This window comes from Entelurus aequoreus, linkage group LG09 (assembly GCF_033978785.1).
Source record: "Entelurus aequoreus isolate RoL-2023_Sb linkage group LG09, RoL_Eaeq_v1.1, whole genome shotgun sequence".
In the NCBI taxonomy this organism is placed as follows: domain Eukaryota; kingdom Metazoa; phylum Chordata; class Actinopteri; order Syngnathiformes; family Syngnathidae; genus Entelurus; species Entelurus aequoreus.
The window spans coordinates 17,890,519-17,917,936 of NC_084739.1; the positions used below are offsets into that span (position 1 = coordinate 17,890,519).

The 27,418-nt window shown below is 38.0% G+C and overlaps 1 protein-coding gene across 6 annotated transcripts in view; it reads left to right on the top strand.

Moving 5' to 3' along the window:
• Nucleotides 1-7,572: 7,572 nt before the first annotated feature.
• Nucleotides 7,573-27,418, top strand: part of LOC133657210 (vinculin-like) — a 54,902-nt gene continuing 35,056 nt past the window's right edge. For all 6 annotated transcript variants that reach the window (XM_062058236.1, XM_062058240.1, XM_062058237.1 and 3 more), the window contains exons 1-4: nucleotides 7,573-7,976; nucleotides 24,418-24,488; nucleotides 26,401-26,551; nucleotides 27,173-27,281. In XM_062058236.1, coding sequence (XP_061914220.1) covers nucleotides 7,809-7,976; nucleotides 24,418-24,488; nucleotides 26,401-26,551; nucleotides 27,173-27,281 — 499 coding nt within the window. In that variant the 5' untranslated portion in view covers nucleotides 7,573-7,808. The remainder of the gene's footprint in view (nucleotides 7,977-24,417; nucleotides 24,489-26,400; nucleotides 26,552-27,172; nucleotides 27,282-27,418) is intronic.

Here is a 27,418-nt window from a genome sequence, read left to right on the forward strand (position 1 = left end):
GTATAGTATATAATAGCAAAATAATGTGATGGAGTGACATGGCAGTTGTTGGCGTGACCCCAGGATGCGGAGACAGGGAACGACGTGCAGGTAAAATGCCAATATAATTGTCTTGCAAATACGTGTGCGCCACACCAAGCAATGCAAAAAATAGAAAAGACAGCAATAGCAGGAGAAGAAATGTAATACACGAAATACAGACTTAAGTTTGCATGTTTTTTTAAATTCTGCCTGCTTTTGCTGCTGCTAAGACATTACAATTTGCATTTAACCTACACGTCGTTTCCTGTCTCTTCATCCGGGGGTCACGCAAACAACCAACACGCGAGTTCGTGTCCTTCCTGCCCTGAAGGAGGGAATCAGGTTGAACTAAATAGGACTAACTAACAAAGGGGAACAGTTGTGCTGGTAGGACAAGGAACATAAAGTCAAAGTGCTGCAAAACACAAGAGACCAAACAGGAAATACTGACAAAACAAGAGCACCAGTACAGGAAGTGGTACTAAACACAGAAAAATAACAAACACAGTCCAAAATGTCATGTGGGATCTTGACAAAAAAATACATAAATGGAAGAAAATTGCTAAAAAGTGCTAATTTCGATAAATGTTCTTGCTGTATAGCAGTGATTCTCAAACTGTGATACTCTTTCTAGTGGTACGCCAAAGAATCACTTGATTAAAGTACAGTGTTTTATTTATTTTTATTTAAACACAGTGTTACTGGTCAAACTGTGCATACAGTGGCCAAAACTTTTTAAAAAACATGTTAAATAAAACCTCTGTCTTGTTCCAGTGAATACATAGGCCTACTACGCTACTGTATTCAATGTTGGTCTTTATAGTGGTACTTGGAGAGCCTATTTTTTTCTGAGGTGGTACTCATCTATGATGGACTGATGCAAAGTGGAAAAGTGTTCTGTGGTCTGACAAGTCCACATGTCAAATTGTTTTTGGAAACTGTGGACGTCGTGTCCTCCGGAACAAAGAGGAAAAGAACCATCCGGATTGTTATAAGCGCAAAGTTGAAAAGCCAGCATCTGTGATGGTATGGGGGTGTATTAGTGCCCAAGGCATGGGTAACTTACACATCTGTGAAGGCACCATTAATGCTGAAAGGTACATACAGGTTTTGGAGCAACATATGTTGCCATCCGAGCAACTTGATCATGGATGCCCCTGCTTATTTCAGCAAGACAATGCCAAGCCACGTATTACAACAGCGTGGCTTTATAATAAAAGAGTGCGGGTACTAGACTGGCCTGCCTGTAGTCCAGACCTGTCTCCCATTGAAAATGTGTGGTGCAATATGAAGCTTAAAATACCACAACAGAGACCCCGGACTGTTGAACAACCTAAGCTGTACGTCAAGCAAGAATGGGAAAGAATTCCACCTGAAAAGCTTCAAAAATTGGTCTCCTCAGTTCCCAAACGTTTACTGAGTGTTGTTAAAAGGAAAGGCCATGTAACACAGTGGTAAAAATGCCCCTGTGCCAACTTTTTTGCAATGTGTGCCATTAAATTCTAAGTTAATGATTATTTGCCAAAAAATAAAAAATAGTTTCTCAGTTCATACATTAAATATCTTGTCTTTGCAGTCTATTCAATTGAATATAAGTTGAAAAAGATTTGCAAATCTTTGTATTCTGTTTTTATTTATGAATTACACAACGTGCCAACTTCACTGATTTTGGGGTATGTAATATAGAATAATTTTTAAAGTTAATTGATTGACTATTTTCCTGTTTGGTTCTATGATTATCATCATACTTATATTCTCACTGGTTCTCTTCGGTGGTCACAACTAAAACCACACAAATACATTTAAGACACTCACAGAGTTTTTAAATTTTTACTCCAAATGTTGGTAACTTCGCCAAAGTACACTATTTTCTTGAAGCGGTTTTACTGCAAATAGAAGATTGAGGCGTAAACTCAACATCGTTCTGCTCCAAAACCTTAACAGGGACCGTCTCCACTGACTAATACATGCAAGGTTCTTTATTAATAACAAATAATCAATCCATGCACAGCATGTACACTGACATACAGCATGAGGATGAACGGTGATACAAGCATGGTCTTTATTTACAGTGTGTATGATTTTTAGCCAAGATAGTTTACAGCTGGACTGCAGGCCGCCCACATACACACCTCCATTACTCACACACTCAATCCAGTTTATTCATCACACCGCCTTAAACCGTATATGGCTGTGAGATGCTTAAATACGATACTGACTCCCCTTAAAGGACATTTTGCAAGGGGGGGAGGAGAGAAGAGCTGACTTCAGACTCAATCTCCTGTTCTTACATCTCACAAAGTTATCACCATCCTCTATCTGAAGGAGACGGCCCATATATGGCCGTGTACAAAGAAGTGAATACATTCCAGAAAAACACAGCAGGTTTTCCTAAAATAAAATGTATTTTTTTTAAAGTTTTTATTTTTTTACATTTAAAATGTATATATATATATATATATATATATATACAGGTATATACAGTACAGGCGAAAAGTTTGGACACACCTTCTCATTTCAATGCGTTTTCTTTATTTTCATAATTATTTTCATTGTATTGTCACTGAAGGCATCAAAACTATGACACCTGTGAAGTGAAAACCCTTCCAGGTGACTACCTCTTGAAGCTCATCGAGAGAATGCCAAGAGTGTGCAAAACAGTAATCAGAGCAAAGGGTGGTTATTTTGAAAAAACTAGAATATAAAACATGTTTTCAGTTATTTCACCTTTTTTTGTTAAGTACATAACTCCAAATGTGTTCATTCATAGTTTTGATGCCTTCAGTGACAATCTACAATGTAAATAGTCATGAAAATAAAGAAAACGCATTGAAAGAGAAGGTGTGTCCAAACTTTTCGCCTGTACTGTATAAATAAAGGATATTGATTGATTGATTGTTTGTTTGTTACCCAAATTTCCAAAGCAACTGTTTTTGATTATTATATTTTTTACAGATAAGTTGCTTTGAAACCGTAAGTCAAGATGATAAGCTTAAGTGTTTATTTTTGACAGTGGCGGGCCGTGCATTTCTCACCTAGGCCTTCAGTTATGTTTTACTTTATCCGACTTCACCTCCCAAAATACCGTAATTTATGTCCCCACACGGCTGGAGATACTATACAGAAACACACTTGCACACTACTGGACATTGAACCCCGCAACAGTGTACAAAAGGGTCTATTTTTCGGCGCATTTAACATTCAATAAACTTGCTTCAGCAATTAAAACATATCTTACGTGGTACTGTCCAAATGAAAAGAATTGTATAAAACAAATGAAACATGAAAAAATTAAGAAATAAAACATTTGAACTCACAATTTGTAGCACCCATCCGATGCCGTATAAGCCAGTGGTACCGCTCATAGTCGGTTGATTCGTGTGAAAGTGGCAGGCAAACCATTTCGTCGCCAAAAAATTATGTGGCGGGTGAGATTTGGCCCTCGGACCTAGAGTTTTACCCCTGTTGAATAGAGCAGTGTTTTTCAACCACTGTGCTGCGGCACACTAGTGTACCGTGAGATATTGTCTGGTGTGCCGTGTGAGATTATGTAATTTCACCTAAATGGGTTAAAACATTTTTTTATGCAAACCAGTAATTATAATCCGCAAATAATGTGCTGTTGTTGAGTGTCTGTGCTGTCTAGAGCTCGGCAGGGTAACCGTGTAATACTCTTCCATATCAGTAGGTGGCAGCAGGTAGTTAATTGCTTTGTAGATGTCGGGAAATGGTTTGTCGTGATCACAATATGCAGACGACAGCGGGAGGCAGCGTGCAGGTAAAAAGGTATCTAATGCTTAAACCAAAAATAAACAAAAGGCGAGTGCCGCTAAGGAAAGGCATTGAAGCTTAGGGATGGCTATGCAAAACGAAACTAAAACTGAACTGGCTACAAAGTAAACAAAAACAGAATGCTGGACGACAGCAAAGACTTACAGCGTGTGGAACAGCAGACGGCGTCCACAAAATACATCCGTACATGACATGACAATCAACAACAAAATAAGAGTGCAAGACAAGAACTAAAACACTACACACAGGAGAACACCAAAAAACTCAAAATAAGTCACGGCGTGATGTGACAGGTCGTGACAGTACACCTACTTTGAGACAAGCTATAGTGATGCATGGTTGGTTATGGTTTGAATTTATATCCAACAATTGCGGGAATGACTTTTTACTTTCAATATCGGCTGCTGAGTTTCATTTATTTTTTAATGTTTTCTGCTAGCGGTGTGCCTCAGGATTTTTTCAATTAAAAAAATGTGGCTTGGCTCAAAAAAGGTTGAAAAACCCTGGAATAGAGCATATGATTTTAAGTAAAGAACCAAACAAACTCCAAAAACATCAATGCCTCACCTGGTGTGAAGGTCACCGTAGGATGCTGAATGACGGTGGCAAGAGCTTAAACGTATGTATTGACTTGTGCAGTAACTCATATTGATTAGTGCCCCCTTGCTCAAATTTGTGACCTTGAACACAAGAAAAACTGACAACACACAAATTAATAAATTAATCCTTGTGGTTGCTGGTGTAATATTCCGGTTACCCAGCAGGCAGAAGACATCGATACAATGTTGATTATACATACATATCCTTTAAAACTGACTTTGAAACAACATTGCAAAATAGTTAAATTTGTAAATTGAGAAAGCGTTGATGTCCAACGTTGGATCCACGTTGTTGGTTGGGAAATAACCAAATTTCAATGGTCAAATCAACGTCACAACCTGACATTAATTAAACGTTGTCAAAAAGCATGTTGTTTCAACGTTATGTTTGTGTTGTAGAATATTGGTTGGGGAAAAGACCAAAATGTAATGGTCAAATCAACGTCAGAACCCAACATTGATTAAGCGTCATCATGTTGTTTCAACGTTATGTTTGAGTTGCTCAACGTCAGGACCTAATACAACAAGTTCTCAACGTTGTTTTAATGTCTGGTGCCTGCTGGATAACTTCTTGCAACATCTTCGCAAAGGCATCATTTTATGTTGGAGCGCTTCAGAATAAATATACACAGTGGGTGTAATCAAGGTGGTGCATGTATAAAAAGGAGCGTGCCTGTTGAGATTAGGAGAGCCTCTTCAACCAGGTGGAACATGAGTGCCTGGTCTCTCCAGTTTGGATGATAACGGCCTCCTCCTGGTCATGCACACACACGCACACACACAGACACACGCACACACACACACACACACACACACACACACACACACACACACACACACACACACACACACACACACACACACACACACACACACACACACACACATTCTTGTATTTGTTACCTTCTTGAGACCTCTGAAAAAAATGCCTCCCTCTTTAGGACCACCCTTTCTAGATATATAAAGATTTTTATTTACAACATTAATAACATATACATACTATGCAAATATAAAAACGCTTGTTGTGAAAAATGAGTTGGAATTTCACAAGAAAAAACGTAGAATTTTGGCAGTATTGTAATAAAAGTCGTCATTTCACTCGACGCAAGTCAAAGTTTTTCAAGAAAAACTGAACATTTGTGCAATATTGTGATAAAAGTTGGAATTTTACTCAATAACAGTCGCAATTTTACAAGAAAAGCTTAAATTTTTGGCAATTTTATGAAAAGAGTCGTAATTTTACTCGACAAAAGTCACAGTTTTATAAGAAAACTTTGGCAATATTATAGTAATAATCGGAATTTTCCTTGGCAAATATTATGCCAAAAGTCATCATTTTACTCAAAAAATGTCACTATTTTACAAGAACAACAAAAAAGTTGTCAACATTGTGATAAAAGTCAGAATTTTATATGACAAATGTTGCCATTTTGCATTAAAAAGTAATAATTTTACAAGAAAATATTTCAATATTACAGAAACAGAAAGAATAGGAGAAATTGTTCCCAATTTTATAAGAAAAAAGTTGACACATTGTGAGAAAAAGACGGCTTTTAGTTATTTTTTTTATTTGTGTATGTTTTCTTTGTAATTGTTTTTTAATCTTCATTATTTACTTAAAGTTATTACAGTATGACTCTATATACATACTTATTTTATTTTTTTAATTCATTAAATTCAAGGGGGCGCATTTCAATTTCTTACACACACTTGTTATTACATATGTTGAACAGAGGGGGAGCACTTCAAATGTTTACACACACTTGTTATTTCATATGTTGACCAGAGTGGGAGCACTTTTAAAACAGACACACAGTCAATTTAAAAAATCGTTCCTTTTTGGGACCACCCTCATTTTGATAGATTTCACCACCAGGGATGCAAATGAGATCTCTATTTTTTGTTTTTTTGTAATGTGCTTAAGGCCGATGACAAACGAGTCACGGACCACAGATGGCCCCTGTGCCGCACTTTGGGCAACCAAGCTGTAGAAGCTAACTGTTAATGGCCACTATAGTCTTAGTACCGTAGTGTATTTGTTCTACCTATGGTCACATATGGGACGCGGGTTGTCTTACGTCAGCACCGGAAGTCGTAAAATCAGCTCTTCCCCTGGCGGGTTTTTTCGGGGATGAATAGGGAAATGCTTCTTTAGTTGCAGTCTTGTTTTATCATATATTGCTGCCTTTGCACCTGTCAATGTTTACTTTTGTATGCACATTAAATCAACCGAAAATCCTGACTTTGAAGCAATGTTCACGGACTCTAGTATTTGGCTCTCTATTAGATGCAATGGTTTTCCGTATTGGGACCATGATTTCGGTCCTTACTTGTTCACCGGTCCTCATATGGAAGGTACTTTTCTTTGTTGATGTCTCAAAAAAGGTAGAAATACAAGAACACACACACACACACACACACACACACACACACACACACACACACACACACAGCTACAGGGTATAAATACTGCTGTTTTTGCATTTCACGTCTCTGGTTTCCGCAACACACGCCGAGGGTGTCAACGTTCCAGCAGGGACAACAGGAAGTCATTCCAAATACCTCAAGCTGAGCACAAATATTCATTCATTTGCAATGTATTTTAAACGATTTCAAACGTGGGCACGTAAAAGTGTCAGACGTTTGTGTCCCCTTCTTTGGGCCGCAGCAAGACGAATCCTTGGGTCTTAATTTAGACCTGAACATTGAGGCTTGGGGCACGTGAACTCCTGACCCGCCATTTTAATGAACGTGGATCAGGTGTCACATGCAAGCATCACAAAATGAAAAATAAAACTTGACAAATTGTTTACCTGCATCTCATCTCCAGTGTCCTCGAAAGCAGTGAGCTGACCTTTTTTTTTTTTTTTTTTTTTTTTTTTAAACACCTGTGTTGCCATGTTCTTCCTGTTGGCGGCGCTGCGTAACATTGAGGGATACCCCCCATTAATTTCACCTGTTTCCTTTTTGGAAATGCAATGCATGACGTCATTTAGAGAGAGCTGTCAATTGTTTTGATTATTAGAATTTTTTTGCTTATGTAAATGTTGAATATTATATAATAAAGGTTTAAAAAAATAAAAATTCTAAAAATAATATTTAAAAAAATAAAGAAAATTAAAAAAAAACGTGCCGTGCGCGTCCATGCGCGGGCAGCGTGAGCGCGCCCGCGACCTCACCAGCAGCAAGCCGCGTCTTGGCGGTGATTGGACGGAGGGCGGCGATTCCTTCTGGCAAGATTCCGGTCGAACCCACGGGAGGAGCCCCGGAGAAGCTTGAGGGGTCGGCGCACACGTTAGAGTGAAGGGGAAGGAGCTATAGGCTTCTTTCGGAAGCCTCACCACAGACCTTTTTTTTTCTCTGTGTGTTGGACGGCTGCGGTGAAAGTGGGCGACCATGCCGGTGTTCCACACCAAGACCATCGAGAGTATCCTGGAGCCGGTGGCCCAGCAGATCTCTCACCTGGTCATCATGCACGAAGAGGGCGAGGTGGACGGGAAAGCCATCCCGGATCTGACCGTGCCGGTGCAGGCGGTGCAGGCTGCAGTCAGCAACCTTGTGCGGGTGAGTCTATGTGAGTTCATTCTATAAGTACATACATATATATTTTTTATTATTAAAAGAGCATTAATTGGCTCATGTGGCACAAAAAAAAAAAAAAAAGAAATGCGAGAAGCTTCTATCAGGCATTTTTTTATGATGTTTGATCTTTGCACGTCAATAAAATGATATATAAGTCACCACAAAGATGTTCAACTTTGCTCCTCCGGCCAATCCGGGGGTCAGCAACCCGCGGCTCTCTAGCCGCATGCGGCTCTTTTGTGCCGCCCTAGTGGCTCCCTGGAGCATTTTTAAAAAAGAATTGAAAATGTAAAAAGATGGGGGGGGAGGAATACAAACAAAGGCAACAGTAAAATCTTCCACTCCTCCTTTGTCTCATTTTGTCCAGCAAAAGTTTTATGCTGTGTGTGAATGCACAAAAGTGCGCTTTGTTGATGTTATTTGCTTGTTGGAGTGCTAATTGGGCACATTTGGTCAGAGCATGACTACAAGCTAATCAATGCTAACATGCTATTTAGGCTAGCTATATGTACATATTGCATCATTATTAAGTTAAAGTTAAAGTACCCATGATTGTCACACACACACACTAGGTGTGGCAAAATTATTCTCTGCATTTGACCCATCACCCTTGATCACCCCCTGGGAGGTGAGGAGAGCAGTGAGCAGCAGTGCTGCGCCCGGGAATACTTTTTGGTGATTTAACCCCCAATTCCAACCCTTGATGCTGAGTGTCAAGCAGGGAGGTAATGGGTCCCATTTTTATAGTCTTTGGTATGACTCGGCCGGGGTTTAAACTCACAACCTACCAATCTCAGGGCGGACACTCCAACCACAAGGCTCATTTGTAGGTATATTTGAGATCATTTAACATCCTTTACTTTTATCCCCTTTTATAAATAATTTAGTTTTGCATGTCTCATGACACATTATCTGTATGTAATATTGGCTGCATTTCTGATAGTTGTTTGTGTGCCATGTTGTTCCAGACCACAGCAAACATTACCTAGCTTGCCAAAGAATGTAATAAATCTATTAAAAGAAGACAGCCTGTCGTTTCCTTTAACGTGGACACACACATCTATACCTTTGGCCATTAAAAGCCAGTAATTTCCAGGAGTTATCTCACCTTCTGAGTAGCCTCTGATTTACTAATGGTTTTTAATGTTGTAAAAATGTGTAGAATAAAAATTTATTTTCAACATTTCTGTCAACAAAGATTTGCTTGAGCCTGCGACACATAGTCATTTTGATAGTAGGCTATTATAGCTAATATAGACACTTACGTCTATATCATTATAAGACTTGTATACTGGTTTTAATTTTTTGCGGCTCCAGACAGATTTGTTTTTTGTATTTTTGGTCCAATATGGCTCTTTCAACATTTTGAGTTGCCGACCCCTGGGCTAATCAGAGGAACAATCTACTCAATGGAGCTTGTGAGGCAGAAGATTGAAGTGACACATGCACACTAGGCCATCTTTCATTTATGATTCCTGTATTGTGTTGTGTGCACTTACCGTCTGGATCCATATGGGCCAAGTCAACAGACATAAGTCGTTACCCCCACAGTAGCTGTTATTAGATATATTAGATCAGTGGTTCTCAATTTTTTGTTTTACCAAGTACCACCATAATGACCAACATTAAAATACAAAAGCATAGTAGGCATAAGCATTCATTAAAAACAAGGCAGAGGTTTTATTTAACAAGTATGTTTAATATTTTTGGCCACTCTAACATTATACACAGTTTGAGCAGTCGCACTGTGTTTGAATACATAGATAAAACACTACTTCAATTAAGTGATTATTTGGCATACCACTAGTGCAGGGGTCAGCAACCCAAAATGTTGAAAGAGCCATATTGGACCAAAAATAAAATAAAAAAAAATCGGTCTGGAGTGTTATAATGAAGGCAACACATGTGTTAAGTGTCTATATTAGCCTACTATCAAAGACTGAAGCAAATCTTCGTTCACAGAAATGTTGTATTTAAATTTTTACTCTACACTAGACTAGCAGTGATACACTCAAATTGCGCTCAAATTCTCACTAGTTTTTCAAGACATTGGGAGATTTAATCCCTAAGAGATGCACTAATAATAATGGAATTATAATAATAATGATGTATTATCATTATTTGTAATATTCACTGATAATCTGATGTGTATCAGGCTCAGCTAATCTTTATTTTACACTCTGAAGTAAATAAAACATTGACATATTTGTAATCACATTTAAGTAAATAATAACAGGTTTTATGATTATTTACTTTATATTGAATATGTTGGCTTTTTAAAAATAAAAACACTTTTTTTTTTTTTTTTAAACATAACCAAATTATTTTGGAAGGTTTACTTAGATATGTTCGAGTTATGTTAATCTCATTTTTAAAAAGTAAAAAAATGAACTACCGTACTTAAGGCTTAAAAAGCTGGTTTCAATTAAATCCATGCAATCATTTGTTTTAAGTACTTGAAAACATACCAAGTGTTATGCCTGGGCCGATAACAAATTTTGTTCGACAATATATTGACCTAAAAATGATTGTTGCCATTATTTTTTTGGAGAGCAAATTAATCACTGATGTAATAATAACTAATAATAATGCATGTATATCCTTTCAAATGCAATAAACGTTCTCTTATATTTTAACATTTAATTGGAATGTTAACTTGTAAATCTCCAAGTTAAATAAAACAAATAAAAAACAATAAATTATACTTTGTCTGTTAGCAACATTTTGCAATCACAACCAAAAGCAATCAAATATGTTAATGAGGGCCTGGGGTGCCCTCAAATATACACAAGCAAAACAACAAATGAAATTGCTAAATAAAGTATTGACAATCAAAGTTGCACTTCAATACTGAACATGTAGGCAAAGGTAGAGTGTCTTTTTTTTTATTGTTCTGGCCTATTTCGGGTCCTAAATGACTATCAAAATGTACCAACTTGTCGGAATACCTGCTCAGACGTCTTCTGTCCAGGTGAGATGCATTAATTTATGATCTAGAATAAATTAACAGGGAGAAAGAAAGCGAGGAAGCAGCAGACCACTCGATGATGTAAAAATAGGGACACACGGTAATGATCATGACGCCTCTATAAATAGTTTGTCTGCGTTAGCGCTTGTAATAACAATATCACTAATATTTGGTTAATATTCAAGTCACAAAATGTAAATTAAATACCGTTGGCCCTTTTCGAATGGTTATTTATTGGATTTTACGGGCGAAATAATGGAGCTCCAATTGGCTCTGCTGTAAGCCGATTTTTATTTACATTTAATATTTAGAATGCATTAAATTCCATCCGTCGTCATGTCTTTCATAATGATTGTGAACAACAGGGAAAATTCCCCAAAAAGTGCAGTTCCCCTTTAAGTCCGGAAGTCTCAGAGTGAGGAAACACCAACATGACATGACAACATGACAAATAGCGTTTTTAGAAATGCTAGTTTTATAACAGTATCAAATGGTATCATGTCTATTCAACCACACTTTCTGTGAGCGCACACCATTGTGAGTTGTTTTGTTCACACTGACCTGGCTTGTTGGCCGAACACCTCATTGAGTGCGGACTGTCGAGTGGTTCTGTTTCAAGTGACCATGCAGGTCTGTCGTATTCGAGCACATTGGGCGCAAGGCTCATCTTGTTCCAAAGTTTAAACTGAAATGTTCTGTCATTGGTGCGGTGTCAGGGTGACCCCCGTGATCCGGCACCCCCCGCGACCCCGAAAGGGACAAGCGGTCGAAAATGGATGGATGGATGGTGCGGTGTCATTTGGTTTTTTGACCATTTTTGTCCATGTTTGTGACTACATGCTAACTTGTTGCACTGTGTGATGCCAGCGGGGGCTCCATAGCCAGCAGCCCCGCCTTGCCACACAAAGAGTCAAAGACACTTAATAAAGGACAAGCGAATTGACCCCCTTCTTTTCTTTTCACTATGTCCTGAACGCACGCAGCTGCTGAAACCGATGAAAAGCGTGAATGCTCTTGAAGTATCGACGTGACGATTTATTGATGCTGGAAAACATTCCGACTTAATTTGTACTTATCGTGGGTTAATTGACCTATCGAATATCGGTATAGGCCGGGGTCAGCAACTCGCGGCGGCGGCTCTTTGGTGCCGCCCTAGTGGATCCCTGGAGCATTTTTACCGAAGGATTGAAAATGGAAAAAGATGGGGGGAAAAAGGTTTTTTGTTTTAGTATGTTTTTTGTTTGAGGACAAACATGACACAAACCTTCCCGCTGTGTAATATGTTTGTGTGTATGCTTCACTGATGAGAGTATTTGTTGAACATTGTTTTGTCCTAATAATTTCGGCGGTTCTTGAACTCACCATAGCATGGACAGTGACGCAACAGTTTGTTTACATGTAAAATCTTCCACTCCTTCTTTGTCTCATTTTGTCCACCAAACGTTTCATGCTGTGCGTGAACGCACAAAAGTGCGCTTTGTTGATGTTATTGACTCGTATGGAGTGCTAATTAGGCATATTTTGTCAGTGCATGACTGCAAGCTAATCAATGCTAACAATTTAGGCTAGCTGTATGTACATATTGCATCATTATGCATTATTTGTAGGTATATTTGAGCTCATTACTTTTATCCTCTTTGTGTATAATTTAGTTTTGCATGTCTCATGACACATTATCTCTATGTAATATTGGCTGCATTTCAGATAATTGTTCATGTGCCATGGTGTTCCAGACCACAGCAAATGTTAACCATCTTTCAAAGAATGCAATAAATCCACTAGAAGAAGACAGCCTGCCGTTTCCTTTAACTTGGACACGCACATCTATACATTTGGCCATTAAAAGCCAGTAATTTCCAGGAGTTATCTCACCTTCTGATTAGTCTCTGATTTACTGATGGTTTCTAATGTTGTAAAAATGTGTAGAATAAATATTACATTTCAACATTTCTGTCAACAAAGATTTGCTTCAGCCTGCGACACATAGTCATTTTGATAGTAGGCTATTGTAGCTAGTATAGACACTTACGTCATGTGTTGCCTTCATTATAAGACTTATATACAGCTTTTAATGTTTTGCAGCTCCATACTGATTTGTTTTTAGTATTTTTGGTCCAATATGGCTCTTTCAACGTTTTGGGTTGCCGACCCCTGGCCTAGCTAGGCCTACCAAGTATGTGTGTATTGGGGTGGCGAGGTTGGGTCAAAGGTTGGGATGGGCGCCCCTTTAGGAGTCTTACAGCTGTGTATTGATTACGATACAAATATGTGTATTTGAATAATATGAACCGATCTACTGTCCAATTACAGTCTCTCTCTTTCTCTGCTGGTCCTCAAGGCTTCAGTCAGTTGATCCATCCAGACGGCGAGCAGAGGAAGGCGAAAAGCAGCCCCAGGCATGTCTATGATGTGTTGTGACGCAGCAGGATGCTCCTGTTATCAGATTTAATTAAGCGTTTTCGGATTGGGGTGTCTCATAATGACACGTGCTAATTGTGTAGTTCTAAAGGCAAAGAGGCGATGATGGCCGAGATATTGGGAAGTGTTAAAAGAGAGATTGCTGGTTGTCGGGCAGACAAGCTTAATTAGACATGATGGACACCTTCTGGTTTTGCAGACTTTATTTAAGATAGCAGAGTCAGTTCCACGCTTGCAACGGTGTAAAAAGTACTCACTGCACGCTGATACAGTTACACCGTTAACCCCCTCCCAGCATATAAAAAGTAGGTCACCGAGATTCTTTAAGATGCAAACAAGATGGTGTCAAACTGTCTGAAAGGCGTGCGGGCTGAGATCGATTCAACCTAACATCTGAATGATCGAGCTGCTGCGTTTGATGGAAGGGGGGAAAAACAGGGCGAGCGAGCTGTCACAGAGAGAGAGAGGGACTCTTGAAAGTTTGAGCTCCCGAAGGAGGCGACGTTGATCTCATTCCCGAGTATGTTTGGGGGGGAGGGAAGAGGAATAAATAGATTTACTGTTAAGAAGTGAGCAGCGCCGCTAGAGAGGAGTCACCTGCTTCTGTTTGGGATGTTAGTCACTGGATGACCCTGGATGAGCTTTACAGTTGTGTTGGCTGATACCTTCTATCCTACCGTGAGGCTCGTGACCATCAAATTAAAGCTGCAACAATGAATCGATTAGAAAAAAGATTTGATTCATATTCTGTTGCTTCGATTAATCGTTTGCGTTTAACTAATAGGGTTGTCCCGATACCAATATTTTGGTACCGGTACCAAAATGTATTTTGATACCTTTCGATACTTTTCTGAATAAAGCGGACCACAAAAAAATAGCATTATTGGCTTTATTTTAACAAAAAATCTTACGGTCCAATAAACATATGTACTGTATTGCAATCTAAGAACAAGTTTGTCCTTAAATAAAATAGTGAACATACTCGACAACTTTTCTTTTAGTAGTAAGTAAGCAAACAATGTCTGCTGACATACACAGCAACATATTGTGTAATTTCTCATTCTATTATTTTGTCAAAATTATGAGGGACAAGCTGTAAAAATGGATTGTTAATCCACTTGTTCATTTACTGTTAATATCTGATTATTTTCTGTTTTAACATGTTCTATCTACACTTTTGTTAAAATGTAATAATCACTTATTCTTCTGTTGTTTGGATGCTTTACATTAGTTTTGGAGGATACCACACATTTAGGTATCGACCCGATACCAAGTAGTTACAGGATCATACATTGGTCATATTTAAAGTCCTCATGTGTCCAGAGACGTATTTCCTGACTTTATAAACATAATATGATTTTTTTTTTAAAAAGAAAAAATATTTTTTGACTACAAAAAATATCGATGTAATCATAGTAGTATCGACTAGATACACTATTGTGCTTGGTATCATTACAGTGGATGTCAGGCGTAGATCAATCAATGAATCAATGTTTATTTATATAGCCCTAAATTACAAGTGTCTCAAAGGGCTGTAATCCACCCATGGCATTTGTTTACAGTGTGACGCGCTAGCTTTTCTTTGCGGTGACGCCGGGGAGCTATTGTGTCCTCCTACGGTGCGTAGTGAAGCCTATTTAGCTATTCCTCGTACTGCAGGGATGATATTTGTAAAAGAAACAAACTGTATTCGTTGCCATGAAGGCGTGAATTAGTGATTTAGAAGTAGCTAAAACACTGCCGACTGCGGATGGATGTTCGCTGCTAGCTAGCTAGCCATGTCTTAAAGCACCTCTTCCTGAGGGCATTTCAGTGTTATAGCTTCACCTTTATCGTCAGTTTTAAGGCCAAAATGCATTTGTTTTCCCTTTCCTGTCTACACACTGTGTCTGCTTGTAAGTACTCCGTGATTGTGCGCTGCCGAACATGCTCCTCTGCTCGTAAAACCAGCAATGTGACGTCATGCCCAGGAACCGATACTTTTCAATCAGAGTATAGTACCGTTTTTGATCCTTTAGTACCGTGATACTATACTAGTACCGGTATACCGTACAACCCTAGTAACTAATAAAAATCGATAAGGTCCGGACCGAATGGCTTTAAATATGCGGATAAAGTTTCTGCACTCCCTCTGCAATAAAGTGCACTTTAGTTGTATTTATTTTTTATCATTATTAATGCACAAGTTAAAAGTGGCCCTGTGATGTGATGGCGACTTGTCCAGGGTGTACCCCGCCTTCCGCCCGAATGCAGCTGAGATAGGCTCCAGCACCCCCCGCCACCCCAAAAGGGACAAGCGGTAGAAAATGGATGGGATGGAAGTTAAAAGTGCAGTTCTCATGATGATAGTGTGCATTTATTGGGGGGGAAAAAGGTTATTGCAATCAGAAAAATATTTGTTTATTTCAACATTTTTTTCTTAAAATATGCATTGAGGCTGTAAAGTGTGTTTTATCCAATTACTTGATTAATCGAACAAAATAATCGATAAATACTCAATTACTAAAATAATTTATAGCTGCACCCCTAAATCATAGATTTGTGTTGGCTACATTCTAATAAGTATCGAGTTGACAATTTTATAAACATTAGCTAGCTATTGTCTTAAAAACAAATAGGCACATTTTTGGAGGTATTGCACCAGTTATTCCATTATATCTTCTCTTATATTTCAGAGTAGTTAAAGTACAGCTTGTATACTTCACTAAAATGACTCCACACAGCCATTATTGACGAAATAGTCAGCAACGAGGTAATTGTGTCTTGTCTATGGTAAAGCATGATCAAGGCTCGGGGCTGCATGAGTGCTGCCGGCATTGGGCAGCTGCGGTTCATCAAGCGAAACATGAATTCCCACATGTATGACATTTCAGGGCCAGAATTGAGTGGTGGCTTTTTGCTGGTGTAATCGTCTAATTTGGCTAATTGGCAATGACGCAAAATTCAGGGTTTGTTTGTTGAAAACCGAGCTTTTTGGTTTGTGTCTTGAGAAATGTGCTACCTTGTCTCATGTTATGTCCAACGCGCACACAATTCCACTGTGTGTGCATTATTGTCATCCACTTAGCAGCACATGAATAATGCATTGAGTAATCAATGATTACACATTGAGGAATCGATGATAAGTGTGACTACTTACAGGAAACGTTGCCAGGGAGGTTTTATCGGGACTCGCTTAACTTGCAGGGCTTCATTCCTGCCAAGCTTTTAGGAATCTTTCTGATGTTTTAGTGGCACATTTAAAAACAAAAGAAAAGTATACTATACCAATACAATCAATAATACTATTGCAAAATTGATCAATGAGCTTTAAGCTTTAGAATAACTAATATATATGATTGTACCTGTCGAGAGAACGATGACTACATGGGTTTAAGTTGCTTTCATTTGTCTATAGAGAGGCATCACATGATTGGATGCCAGTGCTTGCTGTTATTTCTATTCCTTATGTGCCTCTCTGGGGCCGCAAAAGTCTATTAACTGAAGTTCACTAATGCAGCACTGAGAGACTGATGTCATCATCTCGCAGTAATTGCATCGCCTGTGTGTGTGTGTGTGTTTGTGTGTGTGTGTGTGTGTGTGTGTGTGTGTGTGTGTGTGTGTGTGTGTGTGTGTGTGTGTGTGTGTGTGTGTGTGTGTGTGTGTGTGTGTGTGTGTGTGTGTGTGTGTGTGTGTGTGTGTGTGTGTGTTTGTGGGCGGGTTGTTTCTCTGCCATCCAGCTGCATCACTATGGTGATGTGAACATTCGCAAAAGAAGTTAAGAAGATAGCAAAGTCACTTTGCTGGGTCTCTGTATATGCATATGAGATACTGTCTGTCAGTGTTTCTTAACCATAGGGCATCGTTGGGCCGCGAAGGCTCCGTAAATGGGTACCAAAAAGTATGTTTCTCAGCTCTGGTCTGTATGGGCTGCAGTGGTACTCGGTTGTAATACACTTTTCCACCACTTGTGGCAGTAATGATAATATCAAACAAACATAAGGTTTACTTGGATATGTTATGTTAATCTGCTCCTTTCTGATCATGGAAATGTATAAGAAACAAAAAAACAATGAAAGTGTCTACTGTACATGGCTTGTATATATGCATTTTCATGAAAGGAATCAAAATGATGATGATGATGAATCTCATTTTTAATAAGTAAAAAAAGAACTACTTAATGCTTTTGTATGTGTTTTAAATAGCTGGTTTCAACTAAATCCGTGCAATAATTAGTTTTAAGTACATGAAAACATACCAAGTGCAGGGTTTCCCGCAGCGCTTTATTGTTAAGGCGGCCGCCTTAACAATAAAGCACTGTGTTGTGTTGAAGCAGCAAAAAAGGACATTATGTTAAATGAAGAGTTTCTGTCTGTGATAGTTGATATAATAATGTAACTGCATCATAAAGCTTACATGAACTCCATAGTGTTCAGGGATGAATAGTCTCTCCTATTGCTATTGTACTATTTTTTCAGCTATAGTTAAAAGTTAAAGTACCAATGATTGTCACACACACACGAGGTGTGGCGAAATTGTTCTCTGCATTTGACCCATCACCCTTGATCACCCCCTGGGAGGTGAGGGGAGCAGTGAGCAGCAGCGGTGGCCGCGCCCGGAAATCATTTTTGGTGATTTAACCCCCAATTCCAACCCTTGATGCTACATTAATCATTAGTTATGTAGCAGCCTAGTTTTGAATGGCAGGGTCCCTGCTATCACATGTTGATACAAATATAATATTTACATAATAAAAATCAACTACAGGCTTCCCAAATGCTGTAATAAATTAAGCATGATGAGTTGAGCATATGTCAGCATGTGGCCCCACTTTTAACTCTTTTTTTAAAACACTTATTGCAAACGCTTTTTTACAGTAAGTCATTAATTTGACTTAGTCATTACTTTGTCTTAGTAAGTCAATATTTACAAAGTCAAAAATAATGACATACTTAGTATTTTTTGAGACCAAATTAACCACTGGTGTAATGATTATACATAATAATATTGCATGTATATTCTTTCAAATGCAATACACTTTCTTGTGTATTTTAACATTTAATTGGAATGCAAACTTTTACATCTTCAAGTTAAATAAAACAAATAAAAAACAATAAATTATACTTTGTCTTTTAGCAAAATTTTGCAGTCACAAACAAAAGCAAAAAATATGTTAAGCAGGGGCTTGGGTGCCCTCAAATGTACACAAGCAAACCAACAAATGAAATTGCTAAATAAAGTATTGACAAACAAAGTTGCACTTCAATATTGAACATGTAAGCAGAGGCAGATCGTCTTTTCGTATCGTTCTGGCCATTTTTGGGTCCTAAATGGCAGTCAAAGTGTACCAACTTGTCGGAATACCTACTCAGACGTCTTCTGTCCAGGTGTGATGCATTCATTTATGATCTAGAATAAACTTACAGGGAGTAAGGAAGTGAGGAAGCAGCAGACCACTCGATGATGTAAACATAGGGACACACAGTAGTGATCACGGCGCCGCTATAAATAGTTTGTCTGCGTTAGGGCTTATAATAACAGTATCACTAATACTTGGTTAATATTCATGTCACGAAATGTAAATTAAATATTTTTGGCACTTTTCGAATGGTTATTTTTCGGATTTTATGGGCGGAATTGTTGAGCTCCCAAGTCTGGACTCTAAGTCATAGTAAAGATGCTTAAGTGCAAAAATTATGTTTAAAGTGGTGAAGGCGTATTTTCATTTGCACTTAAATTTTACTGACAGTATAACAAACATGTATATTATTATTATTTCTTATTATTAATTTAGTTATGATTAATTTATTTTAGCACTCTGTAATTTTATGTAAATTTAGTGTTTATCAGTTATTTATGAGTCCCTTTTTTGCAGTATATTTGATTAGTATTTATTTTTTTAAATCAGCCTGACCTAAGCCTTGATACTAATATTTGTGATTAGCACATGGTTTCATATCTTTTGGCAAAGTTAATTTATTATTGATTTGGTTATTTATTTGAATTAGGACAATGCATATTCATCAACATAGAGCAACAATGTAAATATGCCGGAGTTAGCACAATAACTAATTTTCATCCATGGTCCTAAGGCAGGTTATCATGTTAAAGTGTAAGTTAGTTCCATATAATTATTGAATACAATTCAAATCAAAAGTAATTCAGTGTTAATAATTGAATGTGCCCTGGGCACCAAGGTTGAAAAGGTTCAGAACCCCTACTGTATGTGTATTTATTTTTTTTTATTACATAGTATGCCCTCTGCATGTGCAGTTTGTTACTCTATTTTAATATTAATATTTTGTGTGTGCTCAGAACTCCACAAAAATATTAAAATAATTTCCATGGACCTCTGTAGGTGGGTGTGACATGACAGAAGAAACTGTCCAAGTGAGAAATATTGGGCTCCCAAGGTGTAGGAGGAAAAGCGGCTGGTGAAGGTGGGAAGGTCCCCGTCGTCGCGTGACTTCCTTCCGGTTGAGTCGCAGTACAGTGCTCGTTTGATTGACACGCTGACTGAGGGTGCCGACATTGGTAGACAGCGTCTGGAAGGCCACCGTTAAATCACGCAGCAGCTAGTTGTGATCATCAATCGTCTGTCCATAGCCAGTGAGCGCAGACTGAAAGCGTTCCTATTCTGCGGGGTCCATGTTGGCCACTAGATTTGTCACGATCGGCCTTCGCTGGAGTAGGACCCCAACGCAGAGATGAAAGGAATAAGAATAATAACAAAAAGCTCACTCAAAAAGAAATTAGGAAAAACAACTAAGGATGCACACAAAAAGTGTGGAGGAAACGGAAATCGCACACAGAAGGTGTGAAGAGGAATAAGTAAACATTACACGGCAGAGCCACAGGAACGAGGAGCATGAATGGAGCCAGGGCAGAGGGGATGAACGCAACTGGAAGGGTGCATCATCAGTAATCTACTGACGCCGAGTGAATGAACTGGAGAGCTTAAATAGTCAAGAGGAAATGGGTATCTGTTGTATGCGATTGTGGCTGTGCTCCGTAGCCCGAAAACCAGGCACAGCAACAGAAAGCAGACAGGCAGCAGCACAGCTGCCAGATCATTAAATTCGGTGCAGCTAAGGATAAAAGTACATTCCTCAACTAAATTTTGGCAAAAGTAAAAAAAAAAATCAATAGTTATATTTTTGAGCGTGTTCAGGATTACGGTTATCCCTCGCAACATCACACATCTGTCTTTTTAAGCATATTTGACTTATTTTACCCCTTTTTTAGCATAAATATGGCTACCGTATTTTTCTGACTATAAGTCGCAGTTTTTTCATAGTTCTATATATGTATGTATGTGTTTGTATATGTATGTATTTATGTATGTGTATATATATATATATATATATATATATATATATATATATATATATATATATATATATATATATATATATATATATATATATATATATATATATATATATATATATATATATATATATATATATATATATATATATATATATATATATATATGTATATATATATATATATATATATGTATATATATATATATATATATATGTATATATATATATATATATATATGTATATGTATGTATGTATATGTATATATATATATATATATATATATATATATATATATATATATATATATATATATATATATATATATATATATGTATATATATATATATATATATATGTATATATATATATATATATATATGTATATATATATATATATATATATGTATATGTATGTATGTATATGTATATATATATATATATATATATATATATATATATATGTATATATACCTGTGTATATATATATATATATATATATAATGAATGATCTGGTTTATTGTGTTCAGTGTTGTTTAATAGCGCTACTTAACATTACTTTTACTATTAATATAAGTTAACCTATAATAATAATTCACCCCTATACAATATCCTACCCTAATACCCTACTGAGCAATATTACCCTTCGAGTGCAATACATCCGACATTGATTGTTATTTATTACTCCGGTACTCTTGTCTTGTACTGTATATTGACTCTTGAACGCATCATAAAAATCCCCCAACTCCCCCCAAAATGGATTAACTCGCTGGAATAAAAAAGACAATATAACATACATCCATAAACGTGGACGCATGTGAAAAAGTGCAATATATTTATCTGTACAGTAACCTATTTATTTATATACTGTATGCACCTTATTGCTTTTTTATCCTGCACTACCATGAGCTGATGAAATGAAATTTCGTTCTTATCTGTACTGTAAAGTTCAAATTTGAATGACAATAAAAAGGAAGTCTAAGTCTATATTTTACAGTATTTTGTATTCTATAGTGTTTTGTATATTGTACAGGATTGCTTATTATTTTTATTGGATAGTAGTCTGTTTATTTCAATTGTTAGTTTTTTCTTTTTCTTTATTACCTCTTGTGTAATTTATTTTTACCCCATATTTGTTCCCACTACCGCACCTTAAGTCGGAGTCCTTAATCTCGTTATATGCAAATATAATGACAATAAAGTCCATTCTATTCTATTCTATTCTAGCGAGTAATCTAATAAATTACATTTAGGTCCGTTACAACGCTGTTAGAGATAGCTTGATGTAACGTGACATGCTACTACTGATGTGGTTTTCTGTCAACAACAAGACAGCGTCATATGTGCAGCAAGTTCAATGAAAGAAAGATATTTTTACTCGTGCAAGCAGCATAGCACCGCACTAAATGAACTTGCTATCAAACAGATGTATAAATTACTTTCCCTAGTAGTGAATTACATTTATTAAAGAGTAGTTCCGTTAGTAATTCAATAACTTTTTTGGTAAAGTAACGAGTAACTATAATTCATTACTTTTTAAAATACATTTTCAGAACACTGATTGTAATTGAGTTAGAGTTTATTTACAAAACCCAAAACCAGTGAAGTTGGCACGTTGTGTAATTCGTAAATAAAAACAGAATACAATGATTTGCAAATCTTTTTCAACTTATATTCAATTGAATAGACTGCAAAGACAACATATTACATTTTTTTTTTGCAAATAATTATTAACATATAATTTAATGACAGCAACACATTGCAAAGAAGTTGGCACAGAGACATTTTTACCACTGTGTTACATGGCCTTTCTTTTTAACAACACTCAGTAAACTGAGGAGACCAATTTTTTTAGCTTTTCAGGCCATTCTTGCTTGATATACAGCTTAAATTGTTCAACAGTCCGGGGTCTCCGTTGTCGTATTTTGGGCTTTGTGTTGCGCCACACATTTTCAATGGGAGACAGGTCTGGACTACAGGCAGGCCAGTCTAGTACCCGCACTCTTTTACTATAAAGCCACGCTGTTGTAACACTTGGCTTGGCATTGTCTTGCTGTAGTAAGCAGGGGCGTCCATGATAACGTTGCTTGGATGGCAACATATGTTGCTCCAAAACCTGTATGTACCTTTCAGCATTAATGGTGCCTTCACAGATGTGTAAGTTACCCATGCCTTGGGCACTAATACACCCCCATACCATCACAGATGCTGGCTTTTGAACTTTGCGCCTATAACAATCCGGATGGTTATTTTCCTCTTTGGTCTGGAGGACACGACGTCCACAGTTTCCAAAAACAATTTGAAATGTGGACTCCTCAGACCACAGAACACTTTTCCACTTTGCATCAGTCCATCTTAGATGAGCTCGGGCCCAGCAAAGCCGACAGCGTTTCTGGGTGTTGTTGATAAATGGCTTTCGCTCTGCATAGTAGAGTTTTAACTTGCACTTACAGATTACCACATACTGTAGTTACTGACAGTGGTTTTCTGAAGTGTTCCTGAGCCCATGTGGTTATATCCTTTACACACTGATGTCGCTTTTTGATGCAGATTCTCTGAACCTTTTGATGATATCTCGGACCGTAGATAGTGAAATCCCTAAATTCCTTTGCAAAAGCTCGTTGAGAAATGTTGTTCTTAAACTGTTCGACACATTGTTTATGCATTTGTTCACAAAGTGGTGACCCTTGCCCCATCATTGTTTGTGAATGACTGAGCGTTTCATGGGAAGCTGCTTTGATACCCAATCATGGCACCCACCTGTTCCCAATTAGCCTGTTCACCTGTGGGATGTTCTAAATAAGTGTTTGATGAGCATTCCTAAACTTTCTCAGTCTTTTTTGCCACTTGTGCCAGCTTTTTTAAACATGTTGCCTGCATCAAATTCCAAATGAGCTAATATTTGCAAAAAGTAACAATGTTTTCCAGTTTATACATTAAATATCTTGTCTTTGCAGTCTATTCAATTGAATATACACTACCGTTCAAAAGTTTGGGGTGACATTAAAATGTCCTTATTTTTCAATGAAGATAACTTTAAACTAGTCTTAACTTGAAAGAAATACACTCTATACATTGCTAATGTGGTAAATGACTATTCTAGCTGCAAATGTCTGGTTTTTGGTGCAATATCTACATAGGTGTATAGAGGCCCATTTCCAGCAACTATCACTCCAGTGTTCTAATGGTACAATGTGTTTGCTCATTGGCTCAGAAGGCTAATTGATGATTAGAAAACCCTTGTGCAATCATGTTCACACATCTGAAAACACTTTAGCTCGTTACAGAAGCTACAAAACTGACCTTCCTTTGAGCAGATTGAGTTTCTGGAGCATCACATTTGTGGGGTCAATTAAACGCTCAAAATGGCCAGAAAAAGAGAACTTTCATCTGAAACTCGACAGTCTATTCTTGTTCTTAGAAATGAAGGCTCAAACACAAAATTGTTTGGGTGACCCCAAACTTTTGAACGGTAGTGTAGCTTGAAAAGGATTTGCAAATCATTGTATTTTGTTTTTGTTTACGATTTATGTGCCGACTTCACTGGTTTTGGAGTTTGTAGTTTTTGTGAAAATCTGCTACCAAATAGGCAAATATTTCTTATTTGTCCACTATCTGTTCAATATTAGCCTACCTGAATATGCCAGTTCAGAAATATCTACCAAAGCCAATATTTCCAGTTACCATGCATTTTAATTCATGGCAGGTGTTTCAATTCATGTGTTTCAGGTTGGGAAGGAAACGGTTCAAACCACCGAGGACCAGGTGCTGAAGAGAGACATGCCGCCTGCATTCATCAAGTATGTTTAGTTAAACTTGTCCAGTGTGGTACACATATTTAATGTTATCTCTGAGCAGAAAGAGAACTTTAGAGCACTTTAAAGTCAGAAAATATGGCAGAGTTCCCACCTGCAACAAAGATCCACTTCAGAGCTGAGTGTTCTGTCTGATGCAGCCCACGGGCATCAAGCATTCATGCAGCTGAGAGGCCGTTTGTTGTGTTCCAGCATGCGTCCAAACGTCTGATAGGGTGACCTCGCCGTTATGTGTCTGACTCAGCAATGCTGCACTACAGACATCAGGCTGCATTGACTTGACTGTCCTGAAGTGACAGAATTATCAAATTATGGTGGGGAACAAGCACTTTTTGTGTCGTTCTTGCCATTTTCAGGTCCTAAATGGCTATAAAAGTGTCCCAATTTGTGGGATTATATCCTTAGCCATCTACATTTCAGGTGAGATGCATAATTTATGATCCAGAATAAATTTACAGGGAGCAAGGAAGGGAGGAAACCACTCGATAATGTAAACATAGGGACATGTTGCCGCTATAAATAGTTTGTCTGTGTTAGCGCTTATAATAACAATATCATGAATACTTGGTCAATATTCAAGTCACGAAATGTAAATGGAGTATTGTTGGCGCTTTTTGAATGGTTATTTATTGGATTTTATGGGCGAAATAGTGGAGCTCCCATTGGCTCCGCTGTAAGCGGACTTTTATTTACGTTTATTTAAGATTTAGAATGCATTAAAAAACAAAACAACATCCATCGCTTGGAATGTTGCCTGTTGTTTACAATCATTATAAAAGCATGACGACGGATGGATTTTTTTTTCACAAATATTTCCTATTTGAAAAAACTTCTAAGTTCTCATTTTTTTTGCGTCTTTAGCTGATGCATCTTCTCTCTAATTAGCGCACCTTCGGCGATTAAAAAAGAAAGAAAAAGTGGTTTAATTGTAGATGAATGCCCATAAAAAGTACAACATGTCTCCTGCATGTTTGAAAACATAGCAAAACACCACAGGTAGGTAGATAACATGAATGTGCATGAAATGAGTGTCCCCATCGGGGAAAGCCCCGTATAGTACACGCAGAATCCTCATTTAAATAAGGCGGTCTGCACCACTTTACAGTTGCACATGCAGTTTTAGTAGATCACACGCAACACGGCCACTAATTATACATGCTATTTTATACATTGCACACGCTGTTTAGCATGCGTTGGTTGGGAACTTAGTAAATCAGGCCCCAAGCAGACAATCTCTATTGCGGCAGCCTCATATTAGCTTCCTTTAAACAGGAAATGTACACATTTGAAGATGTTTGAGAACAAAACTATTTAAAAACAATTACAGTCATACAGAAAATACATGCATAACACATAATAAACAAATATTAAAAAGTATTCTATTAATTACTACTCTGACTGCACATCCCTACTTGTATGCATGTATTTTCATTATTGCATTTAAGGCTTTGTAACAGTTGTTTATTGGTCTAATTTCAGTTCAGTCCGGAGCATGCAAATCTGACAACCCCCTCCCACCCCCCACCCACATACATAAACACACATACATGGTACCGTAAATCTTACCCACAGGGCTCAGGAGGGGGCATGTGAAACGTGAACCCCCCCTAAATATAGCTGAACCAGCAGCCATCGATACCCTGACCAGCAGGGCTCACAAGTAGGAGGGTCTTGGCTTCTTTCAAGTGCTCCTAAATTCATCATCTTCTTCAAGCCTATGAAAACCTGTGAGGTCTAAGCTAGAGGGTGCTCATGCTGGAACACAAGTTTCATGATGTCAACCCACAACGAAAATATATCACGACACATACTCCCTTGGCTGTCCGTCCTACGTTTGCTTAATACAACTTGGTTTTTGATGAAGTAAATATGTTTTGGTGTTCCTCTGTGTTTGCAGGGTAGAGAACTCCTCATCCAAACTGGTCCAAGCATCCCAGATGCTGAAGACTGACCCGTACTCAGTCCCTGCTCGAGATTACCTAATCGACGGATCCAGAGGGATTTTGTCTGCCACATCTGACCTGCTGCTTACTTTTGATGAGGCGGAGGTATGTGTGTTTTTTTCCTGTCTAGGTATGTCTACTTGTGTGTGTGCTTTAGCGGTGGGGTAGCTTTCAGGGAAATAAAGCTTTATATAGCAGCACACAGACAAGATGAGGCACTGAGCTCCAAGATTTAAGCAGTCTTGTAATGGAGGAATTAGATTTAATCACTGAGATCAAATTACTTCTCCTCTGTCATAATTTTGTGTGTGTGTGTGTGTGTGTGTGTGTGTGTGTGTGTGTGTGTGTGTGTGTGTGTGTGTGTGTGTGTGTGTGTGTGTGTGTGTGTGTGTGTGTGTGTGTGTGTGTGTGTGTGTGTGTGTGTGTGTGTGTGTGTGTGTGTGTGTGTGTGTGTGTGTGTGTGCGTGCGTGCGTGCGTGCGTGCGTGCGTGCGTGCGTGCGTGCGTGCGTGCGTGTGTGTGTTGGGTATTTGAGGTCAACTCCTAAAGTGAAACCACACTGATAATATAATAATGGTCACCGGGCTTCTTCATCAAACCTCTTCTTGGTCACAAGACTGACATCACAAGACCGTAAACACACACAGCCACAACAATAAAAGGCTTTTTTACTCCCTTGCAGCAATGATATCGCCCTGCATTTGCTCATCTCTGTGTTGTGTTCCAGGTGCGTAAGATCGTCCGTGTGTGCAAAGGTATCCTGGAGTATCTGACGGTAGCTGAAGTGGTGGAGACCATGGAGGACCTCGTCACTTACACGAAAAATCTGGGGCCAGGTCAGCAGGAAACGTTTCTGCATACTTTGCGATTGAAAGCAGGGATTGCAGCACTCAGACAAGCGAAGTTCAAAAGTATTGGTAACACTTTATAATAAGTACATTAAGCATGAATAAAGCATTAGTAAATACTGAAT